This window comes from Tripterygium wilfordii, chromosome 11 (assembly GCF_013401445.1).
Source record: "Tripterygium wilfordii isolate XIE 37 chromosome 11, ASM1340144v1, whole genome shotgun sequence".
Classification (NCBI taxonomy): Eukaryota; Viridiplantae; Streptophyta; class Magnoliopsida; order Celastrales; family Celastraceae; genus Tripterygium; species Tripterygium wilfordii.
Genome location: NC_052242.1, coordinates 13750417 through 13761514, shown reverse-complemented (window position 1 = coordinate 13761514; position 11098 = coordinate 13750417). Strand labels below are relative to the sequence as shown.

The following is an 11098-nucleotide window of genomic DNA, read 5'->3' as shown; positions in this document are numbered from 1 at the left end:
GAGAACTTCTCCCTTCTTCATTCTACTTAACCATCTCTCCTATACTCCAAGCAAGGCGAAATTTCCCCTTCCTCCTTAACCCTTCTATTTTAACTCTTTAAAATATCAAATCAAAACAGGCCTTTAGTGGTAAGCTACCTTTGGTAAGTCATAATATATTGAAACCTACAATTATAATCCACTAATTCTATTGGGATTCTTTCTTCTTTCTTAGTAGCCAAAAATTCTATTACACAATCCCAAATTCTGTTTTCCCTTTAACCGAGAATAATATCATACAAATTTGTCCTTTGGATATCTTATATGAGTCTAAACTCGGACTATCAGACCCACGCACACATAAATTTTCCACATGACGACATGATAAGTTGAGCCAATACGTGACCACAAGGGTATTGATGCTAGTGAGAATCAAACTCAAGACTTCCTACGATTTGACCTCAAAGAGATTCACCAACTAGACAATCATTCAAATAGTTACGAACCTAGTTTCTCCACTAAAACGTGCTACGAGCCAAATCAGTTGACCCAAAGACTTGATTTCGTAATGTAATTGTAGTCACAACCCACTTCACATTTTTTATTGTACAGAGACCCAAAAGTCTTCCGATATCATCACACTTTCAATGAAATATAACCTTAATGACATCCGAGAAGTATATTCACAAGAGCTAATTTGCTCACTTCACCACATGGACGACAGCCATTTCATTTTGGAACTTTCGACCCACCATGAGCCTAACCTTGGACATGACCTACAAATGTTTCATATATTTTGTCCTTCTCCTTATCCTTCTTATGACCAAATGTAGATAGGGAATGTCCCCCAATCAAAATCACATGAAAAGCACACTTGATCTTCACTTTTGTTTTGTTCCAAAATCACTCTAAATGATTGCTCTCCAATTGCCAAATTAGTGACCACTTCCTCTTCATGGATATGGAGATAATATAAGCCAAATAGTGCTTCAATGAATATAGAAACTATTTGTCTTCAATCTTCACTTATCTCCCCTACCACCACCACCATTAATCCACCAAATCTCCACCCATCAATGGCATTACATATGTGACAACGCACTTTGTATGGACTAGAGAAGTGATATACACAACTCTTCCACTACCATCTCTGCTTATATATATATATCACTATATCTTAGTCCATCAGTGTACAAGCAGAGAGAGCATAAAGTAGTAAAACATGAGAAACCTTTTTGTTTTCTTCTTATCGTCTTTTCTACTTTTTGTGCTATTTTTCAAAGCCAATGAAGCATCTGCAGGAGACAAAGATGGTGTCTATATTGTTTACATGGGAGCTGCGGGTTCTGCAACAAGTGACAACCATGCTAAACTATTGAATTCTGTGTTAAGAAGGTGAATATCATACCTAGTTTGAAAGATAATATTTTGTGCACAATAAGAAAAGTATGGTGAAGCTAGACGTACCTTTGTTTTGTAGGAAAGCGAATGCTGTAGTGTACAACTACAGACATGGAATCTCAGGCTTTGCAGCACGTTTATCAGCAGACGAAGCACATTTGCTAGCTCGAAAACCAGGAGTAGTATCAGTTTTTCCTGATCCTCTCTTGGAGCTGCACACAACTCGTTCATGGGATTTCTTGAAGTATCAAACTGATATAAAGATTGATTCAACCACCAGCTCGGACTCTAATTCTTCCTCGGACGACACCATCATTGGCTTTCTTGATACAGGTGAATCCTCAAAAGGAAATCAATAAGTATTAGTACTTAGCTATAAACTATTTCGATCGTTTGGTGGTCTAAGTTGGTTGAGTTTGATTGTATGGAACATAGGAATTTGGCCGGAGTCAGAGAGTTTCAATGACAAGGAGATGGATCCAATTCCTTCGCGGTGGAAAGGAATCTGCATGGAAGGACCAGATTTCAATGCCTCAAACTGTAATAGGTACTCAATTCTGCTAAATATAATTGAATCTAAACTTGATCACACCTTATGCTTAAGCAATGAGCCTTGAACAAAGTCACAGACTTTCCCTGCAATATGCTTCAAACCTGAAAATCCCGCAATGGAATCTTGTGTATTGGATAGCCCTTAACATTGATGCCTGTAGAAATTTCTTCTAATCCATATGATATAAATGATATTCTTTTTCTGTCATGGTGGTGGTGGTTTGAACTCTCTCAAACTTTTGTGCACTCTTACATAGCCAAGTTTCATTGTCTTTACTGTCAAAGCTTGATTTCATCAGGAAGATAATTGGGGCAAGATTCTACAATGACGCTAGTCGTACAACCATAAAATCCAACTCCGCGAGGGACCAAGTTGGGCATGGCACTCATGTAGCTGCTACTGCTGCAGGGAGAGAGGTTCAGTCCGTATCTTATTATGGCCTAGCAAAAGGCACCGCAAAAGGAGGTTCACCCGGATCAAGAATTGCTGTCTATCAAGTATGCGGTTCTGGATGCGCAGGCTCCAGCATATTAGCAGCATTTGATGATGCAATAGCTGATGGTGTTGATATTCTCTCTTTGTCGCTTGGTTCAGCAATTGGAACAATCGAATTTAAATCTGATCCCATTGCCATTGGAGCATTCCATGCTGTGGCGAATGGGATTACTGTGGTCTGCTCTGCAGGAAATGAGGGACCATCCTCAGGATCTGTTGTGAATGATGCACCCTGGATCTTGACCGTTGCTGCGTCTACCATTGACAGGGATTTTGAGTCTGATGTTGTCTTGGGTGACAAGACTGTACTTAAGGTAATCAAGTACATACTAGCTGTTCTTTCAAAATCACAGCATTTCTAATCAGTATATGCTTGTTCTTGCAGGGTGAAGCCATAAACTTTGCTGACATTCAGAAATCTCCTGTGTACTCTATGATAGATGGCAAGGCAGCCAAGAAGGCTACGGCTTCTGACTCCGAAGCAAGGTATCTGACATTAACAGTTTATAAGCACATCCTTGTTCCAAGTATTGGCTTCATATATTAAACATGACTTGTTCAGGAACTGCTATCCGGGTTCCTTGAATAAAACTTTGGTGGAAGGTAAGATCGTTTTGTGTGAGAACGAAGAAAATGAGGATGATGATTACACAGTGCAAGACAGTAGCGAAGAAGTGAAGAGTCTGGGAGGAGTTGGTGCAATAGGGGTGGATGATCTGTCGAGATCCATGGCACAGACATATGGTACATTTCCAACGACAGTGATCAGCTCAAAAGATGCTGCCAAGGTCTTTTCATACATCAACTCAACAAGGTTGTACAGCATTAGCAACTCTTACCATTGAAAGTATATGACTGCCAGAAGCAACTTAATGCTAACAAGTACTTCTGTATTTCTGCAGAAACCCCGTCGCAACAATCTTGGCAACTGAAGTGGTAACAAACTTTAAGCCAGCACCTGCAATTGGGTTCTTCTCATCTAGAGGTCCTTCCGGTAACCAGAGAAATACTCTCAAGGTAAACCCCATAAACTTGCACTAAAATGAGCAAAACTGAAAGCTAGCTGTTCTGATTAGATCCTTTTGCAGCCTGACATCTCAGCACCGGGAGTCAACATACTTGCAGCATGGAATGGCAACGACACCGGACCAACTCCAAAGGGCAAACCGTTATTCAACATCATTTCTGGAACTTCTATGTCATGTCCACACATTTCTGGAGTTGCAGCCACAGTGAAAACTAAGTACCCCACATGGAGTCCTTCTATGATCAGATCAGCCATCATGACGACAGGTCAGGATCTAGTTTTCTGAATGAATTTCTTATTTTGTCAAACTTAAGCACTGAAGGTTTTCTGTTTCGATTTTTTTTCAATCTACAGCATTTCAGATCAACAATCTTAAGGAACCAATAACCACGGATTCAGGTTCATATGCAACACCTTATGATTATGGTGCAGGGGAAGTAAGCACCAGTGGACCATTAAATCCTGGTCTGGTTTATGAGACAACCACCACTGACTATCTGAACTTCCTCTGTTATTTTGGATACAATGAGTCCACAATTCAGATAATTGCAAGCACCACTGCCGCTAACTTTACCTGCCCGCAAGAATCGAGCAAAGACTTGACCTCAAATATCAACTACCCATCAATATCAGTTTCAAATTTCACAGGAAAACAAACCAGGACCATTAGCAGAACCGTGACCAACATTGCTGGGGAAGGTCAAGCAACTTATATAGCAACTGTGGATGCACCTGTTGCACTAAACGTCAAAGTGACCCCAGACAAATTGAAGTTCACAAAGACTGGTGAAAGGCAGACTTACCAGGTCATCTTCTCTTCCGACTCCTCGCCCTCGAATGGAGACATGTTCGGATCAATTACATGGACTAATGGAAAGATTAAAGTCCGGAGTCCATTTGCTGTGAGCAGCAGTAGCAGTTGAAGTATGAAGTCGAGGTCCTTTCCATGTATCTTTGATCCACATGAATAAGCAAACATAAACCTGTAGATCAATGTGAACTAAAAATTCTAAAGAACAGATATCATTAGACCGAGCTCCTTTCCCTCAGCTAATGTTGTCTAGTAAATTGCCAGAATTTTGGACTCCATCAGCAACTACACAAAAGGTTCTAAATTGCCTTCGCATCAAAATCATTTGTCAGCTTGAACCTTGAAAGCAATTGCAAGAAGTTACTTAACGCGTATAAAAATCTAAACTTCGAATAGGAACCGATACTCCAACAAAAACATTAGCAACCGACACTTCCAAGTTCAAAACTTCAAAAGAAACCAGGCATTTGTAGGGTCAAACCCAAGTTTCAGACAATGCAGTGACGAGGCACCAAAATGGCATATCATTTATGTTACCATGTAATAAACAAATAAACAAGGGTTGGTAAGGCAACCATAAAACAAAAAAAGAACTAAAGACAGATAAAGGGACAACATATACCACCATATTAACATAATTAAAGAGATCCAAGGAACATCAGAATCGACCAGTTTTTGGGGTGAGCACGAGCACCACGGAGGAGAATAGCAGTTGTTTTTCAAAAGAGAGCCCTAGCGCAGGAATTTAACCAGTACTAAGGAGTTTTACACAAGTCAACATTATGGAAACAGCCATCCATTTCCAACACCAAATGAATGGAACAAACAGTACAAATACATTTTTCTTCACTTCATGTCCTTCACTCAAAAGCCCATTGGTTCTCCCGACGAACCTCCTCCTCTTCCTCTGGTGTAAAGTCATTCTTGATGTTGAAAGTCTTGCGGATCTCCTCTGGTGTTTTTCCCTTGATCATATCTGCCACCGTCTGGCAAGTAAGGTCCAGCAAGCTCTTGATATTGAGATAGTTGGCAGCCTGCAAATCAGAGAAAAGCTCACCAATTAAAGATGGCGTGCCAACATAAATGCAGCACAATGATGCAGAAGCTCTACATGCCTACTGCAGAGAGCAGAAGAATAGACCAGAGATCAAAATAAACCGAATTAACCCAAATACTATGTCAATATCATGCATATCCAAACAAGCACAATGTGCATATGGCCTTGAGGGAACCTGATGTGAACGTTAATCTCATCAGTCAATTTCAATGAAGAAACCCAAGCAAAACTTAAGAAACAAGATAGAATATATACACCTGCCACGAGATGAGGAGCCAGTCCCAGAGCAAGTGGCAAAAGTATATTAGACGTTCCATAAGCAAGAGGGATACACAAGTGACTAATAAGTATACAAGCTCTGATATTTCCTCATACAAAATACATTGAAATAATATGTCATGCATGTACAATGACAGACGAGCCCATGATAAATGTTGGCAACAACAAGACACAGAAGAATCAAGCAAAAATGCAAGTTGAAGAAATACAGAAACACCCTACCCTACGAATTTTCTGTTGAATTAACAAGATGCCTTTTCCAAGGCTATTTCATCCTTATGCCTCTTTCGTCACAATACCTTGGTTTAATAAAGAAGAAACCTCCCCAATCGCTGGAAAAATGCTTTGATGAAAATGGAACCTTCTATAGCATTTGTTGCCACATTAAGTGAACCAGCATAAGATCTCAAAAATAAATAAATAAATAAATTTGTCCATGCTTAACATGGACCAACAATATCAGATTCATCTGTCACTATTTACACCCATTTTGATAACTAACCATAGCAACAGGAGACAAAATATAATCAATTAAACAATAGCTTGACCATTTAACACAACATAAAAATCACACAATTCAATCATTGTCAAAAGCTGAATCAGCTGACTTTCCTGCATGGTGGCTGCTTGAAAAAAAAAAATTTAAGACCATCTGACTCAAAGCAAATGGAAGCAATTCACGAATGTATACACGCTAGAGCCAAAAGAAAAAATGAATACTTTGACACTACCCTCCAAACACATATGCAAGTTCATTTACTAAAGAGGTTACATTCTACACATCACGTTTTAAAGCGTATAAGAGTAGAACACAAAAACCCATGATGGCTCTCATGATTTCAAAAAGTAAGTGCAAAAAAAATGTTGACAAAATTGACAATCCATGTTTCCAAGTTCACCAAAAGTACTAGTGTACTACCCCGTTTCTTTAAAGCACAAAAGATTGCAAGTAGCAACCCAGAGACTTTCAACTTTCACCACTAGAAATTGAACTTTCAACATAAAAATCACAATATCTGGAAAAACGAGAGAATACCACCACGAGGGTTATCAAATCAAAAGGGGATAATTCATAATCAGAGAGTATTACTACTGGAAACAAAATCGAAAACCCAAACATATGGATCAAAAGTAAACCAGCTCAGGCAACAAATAGAAACCCTAAAAAAGAGAGATCAACGAGGTACCGACCAGGATGAGATCAAAGAGGGTGGCCTGGTCGACCTTGACGAATTCGGCGTCCCAAGCCTTGAGCTCATCGTCAGCATTTGCCGGGCGCTCCTCGGCCTTTGCAGCGTCGACATGCTTTTTGCTGTACTCAATAACCTTCGAGAGGATCTTGCTGGTCACGTTGGGAAGCGGGATCCCGTTATCGGCACAATCGTCCTCGATCATGTGCTTAATAGTCTGCGATTCCAAGGCCACAGCCTCGTCGACCTCGAAAGTCTCTCCATCGGAGCTCTTCAGAGTGATTTTCCTGCTAGTCGACATGGTTGATTAGAGGAAATGTTTAAACAGTAAGAACCCTAACCCTAGAAGAGAAACAGAGAAGAGAAAGGGAGCTCGTCCAATAACGAGCGGACCGGATAAAGAGAAGAAATAAATAACCATCGGTTCACGGGGGCCGCGTATTTATAGACAAGAGTTTTAATTATAATAATTATTTGAATACATCTTTTGTCATGGCCTCATGGATGGATAGGATTTGCACGTAGGGATACACTCCAAAGTCCAAACAATCAATTTTATTGTATTATTCGTATTGGTGTTCCAATTTCCGTAAATACATAAAATTTATTTCTCCCATGCTATTGCAATAGTGATAATTTACTGGGCCAACAAAATTTTATATTGGGTCTCATTTCTATTACATAAAAAGTCAAGTCAAACACGTCTCTCAATACAACCACATCAACAAAACACATCTCCCAATATAACCACATCAAGAAAACACAAATTTCTATACATTTTCCTTCCCACCAAACATGGTGGCCAACAAATTCTCATGCCCTCCATGTTCTCCCCAATAAAACTACACCAAAACACAATCTTTCAATATAAAACACATTTTCCAATATAGCCACGTCAGCAAAACACAAAACTCAATACAACCACATCAACAAAACACAAAACCTCATACATATTTGTTAGCCTAGACAAAATAACATCATTGCAAGTGCTCTAAACCCCACTCACTAGGAAAAGGTCTAGTTCATTGTTTAAAGAAGGGTTTAATCATATATATCACTCGATAGACATGTATCTAATCGATGTGAGATTCCATCTCATAACATTGAAAGACTAGGCTAGGTGGGTAGCCAGCCAACAAATCTTGATAAATAAAACAATAATGATAGGGATCCCATACACAAGATTTATGTGTGGAATTCATGAAATTAACTTGAATCTTATACGTCTAACTCAACATCGGGAACAATTACGATATCAATTGTTGGGATTTTTATCATTTTCCAATAAACAAAGGCGAAGTTCCTATAAACACATTTTCAGGATCTGAGTAATTCACAAACTACTTAGTAGATCAAATCCGTGCATAGATCCACAACTGATAATACAGTTTGGGATTAAATTTTAACAAAAATTGCTTTGGTTTAACCTCTGGAGGCATCAGAGCTTCAGCCTCAAAGCTGAAACATGTTTAGATGCCATCCATAATAAGAAATAAGCTACTAATAAAACCCAGTAGGTGGCTATCAGAAATGCCCCAACCTGGAGCTCTTCTCCTGTACATACCAATAAGAAGCAGACTTATCAAGCATTTCTTCACACAGACGGTTCCCAAAAACAATATATTCAATCAGCACGCTGCCGGGAAGTCAAATTCATATGATAGTCTGTATTGTTGGAAGGATTTGGGAGAAAACAGCCTTGTACGCGACCTCAGTTGGATGAAGATTATCCCAAAATATATACTTTGTAGGATCTGGGCATGTATGGATTCATTGAGTTGCATACAGGTCCTATTGTCATACAGCATCCATTGTCCACAACTTCAAAACCTGAACAAAGAAAAAACATTATGTGAACGATCAATAAGTCAATCATATTCAATCACTACTTAATTTTGAACAACTTATATTACCAAAGTTTTGCGGATTTTGGCTAATGTTGTCAAGAGCACTGTATATATCAACATAGACAAACTTCGCGCCGGGGAGGTGACTGTTGAGGTTTTGTAGTGCAGATTTCAGCTTGTCATTGAACAATTGTGCTGCGTAATTTGCATAAACGTTGCAACCTCCTCCCAACTGTCTGTCTTGCATTCTCCCCCCATGGTAGGCATCCGAAAGGTAATGTACTAAAGAAAGCGACTCTCCACACTCCAGATCTGAGGATCATATAAATCCTGCACAAATATCGGTTATTTAGCATTGATCATCTCTGACCACCTCGTCCATTCTCGATTTTTCAAAAACTAGAGAAAATGTGTGTACCTTGGTGAACTGTGAAGCCCACACTGCCATTTGGTCAGTGTAGGTGAATAAGTTGAAGAGCTGAGATGATTGACTAGGCAAGGCGAACATGATGTCATTATTGCCTGATGATACAAGAGCTAGGCTGTTTGATATAATTTGGTTTGCTCTGTCTTCTCCAACAACCCCTTTTAGTCTTACCACATATTGCTTGAACGTATCTAATTGTGCCTCAATTGATGGAATTGACTTCATAAAGAGCCAAAAAAATGACAAAATCATGAAACATGGTATTGATTAATGAAAACTACAACCAAATATAAACTATACACACACACACCCCCCCCCCTGTACAGCAGCAGTATGAGGATCAAGTCCAGAGCCACCTGAAGCAAACCCTACCCCTGTCAACAGATCTTGATCTTTCAGTCCAGGATCACCGGATGCTGGCACAGTATCTTTCACTCCCAAAACTTCAGCTGAAGATCAAGTGTATATGCAATTAAAGACATAAGTATATGTGTATATAAAATGAAGTATATATATGTATCGTTTTGTACCAATAAAGTCAGTGGGGACTTTCCCATTGCTCCATCTTCCAGTAGCTACTCCTCCAGGGAAATCTTTTCCATACAGAGGGAAATTGCATCTTGCAAAAGTTGCAAGAAAGGTGTTGGTGCCTTTTTACAATGCATATAAATACATACACTGGTATAGAAAAGTATCTGGGTTGGAATTGCAAATAACGATTAATTAATTACCATTTTGAGGACAAAATTCTGATTTTTATGTTCCATTTTTTCCCCCAATTGAGAGATTTCCAGAAACATATACACATAGGTTCACACACTCGCACACACATATATATGTAAATACAAATCGAGAGAGAGATAATTTAGTACATAATAGGTCTGGGGGCACTTAGCCATTAGAGAACCTTCCAGTTGGTTGTCCTCCCATAAAATCTCTCCCATAAGGAGGGAAATTGCACTTACCTACTAGGTCCGCAGGTGGTTATTGTTCCCTGTGTCAACTGTGAAATCTCCCAACGCAAAAAGCACTGGAAATGTTTGACTTTGATCAAGCTCTATTGCAGCTTTAGCTGACAAGGCGCAGTAAAACAAGAGGACAGCATACAGACTCGTTGAAGAACAAAAATAAGTCTTCTCTATATACAAGAATTGCTTAACTTTTCTTAAAGATTTATGGCTCCGAGCGTCTAGCTTTATAAAGTTTAATTTATGGTACATGTTAGCATTCACACTTGAAGTTTCTTACATGTTTCATGGTATTGAAAGCAAGCCAAAAACACATATATGGGCCTCAATCCTCCAGTTTTTCTTTTGCTATTGACTTTTTCTATCTATGAGAAAGTTTATGCGTAGTTCATGAAAATAAGCAAATAAATAACTGGGCTAGTTGATTGGCAAGATACTATAGGAAATTAGGAATCCCATCCTGCAGATAATATGCCCCAACTCACAAGCATTAAATATGAATGCATAATAAACAAACATCTAACACCCACTTGAGCTAAATCAACAAGGACGCATCTGATAATTTCAAGCAAGCATTTCATCGAACACATGGAAGGAAGTTCAATAACCACCAAAAACTAAAGAGAACAGAATTCAAATAGATAACCCAACAAGACAACACTAAGAGCTTAACGCTAAACAAACTACCAGCACATCCAATCAACAATAATACAACTCATAACATAATACAAATGAAGTTCTCTAAAAGCAGTATTCTTGAAGTACAGAACATGGTGAAGCTTAAGGCAAATCACCTGCACTTGTACCGAAGCACAATGAACAACTGATAGCTGCAAAACCCCAAACTTCCTTCCATCGATTTTGACGCTGAAGAATAAGCGCACCGAAATCGAACCAAGTAAGCAAAAGAGTTGAGAATAGAGACCAAGTATCTCGCAACTCCAATCCAATAGAGAGGATCCACCATTCTCTGTACAGATTACAGAACTCCCTCTTCCTAAACCGAAATTATAGCAAAATTGACTTTATGGGCTCGATCTCTTTGATCTTGGGTCTTTAAAGTC

General features: G+C 39.1%; 3 protein-coding genes across 5 annotated transcripts; 1 reads left to right on the top strand and 2 right to left on the bottom strand.

Moving 5' to 3' along the window:
* Nucleotides 1-1152: 1152 nt before the first annotated feature.
* On the top strand, nucleotides 1153-4532 carry LOC120009456 (CO(2)-response secreted protease-like). Of its 2 annotated transcripts, XM_038860069.1 has the most exons (10): nucleotides 1153-1374; nucleotides 1460-1713; nucleotides 1816-1927; nucleotides 2232-2494; nucleotides 2573-2742; nucleotides 2814-2914; nucleotides 2991-3242; nucleotides 3331-3445; nucleotides 3517-3721; nucleotides 3810-4532. In XM_038860069.1, exons 1-10 carry the CDS (start codon nucleotides 1202-1204, stop codon nucleotides 4376-4378), a joined length of 2214 nt encoding a protein of 737 aa, XP_038715997.1. In that variant the 5' UTR covers nucleotides 1153-1201; the 3' UTR covers nucleotides 4379-4532. The 2 variants fall into 2 exon arrangements, with proteins under 2 accessions (XP_038715997.1, XP_038715996.1); XM_038860068.1 differs by having other exon boundaries at nucleotides 2232-2742.
* A 333-nt stretch (nucleotides 4533-4865) lies between these two features.
* On the bottom strand, nucleotides 4866-7197 carry LOC120009457 (SKP1-like protein 1B). Its single transcript, XM_038860070.1, has 2 exons — nucleotides 6794-7197; nucleotides 4866-5300 (listed from the first exon to the last, which is right to left on the bottom strand). The coding sequence occupies exons 1-2, from the start codon at nucleotides 7091-7093 to the stop codon at nucleotides 5127-5129; spliced, it is 474 nt and encodes a 157-aa protein (XP_038715998.1). The 5' UTR covers nucleotides 7094-7197; the 3' UTR covers nucleotides 4866-5126.
* Nucleotides 7198-8041: 844 nt separating this feature from the next.
* Nucleotides 8042-11052, bottom strand: LOC120008954 (GDSL esterase/lipase At5g42170-like). 2 transcript variants are annotated; one of them, XM_038859355.1, is made up of 6 exons: nucleotides 10829-11052; nucleotides 9597-9685; nucleotides 9379-9515; nucleotides 9058-9285; nucleotides 8706-8969; nucleotides 8042-8622 (listed from the first exon to the last, which is right to left on the bottom strand). In XM_038859355.1, exons 1-5 carry the CDS (start codon nucleotides 10999-11001, stop codon nucleotides 8922-8924), a joined length of 675 nt encoding a protein of 224 aa, XP_038715283.1. In that variant the 5' UTR covers nucleotides 11002-11052; the 3' UTR covers nucleotides 8042-8622; nucleotides 8706-8921. The 2 variants fall into 2 exon arrangements, with proteins under 2 accessions (XP_038715283.1, XP_038715284.1); XM_038859356.1 differs by having other exon boundaries at nucleotides 9439-9515.
* Nucleotides 11053-11098: the final 46 nt, after the last annotated feature.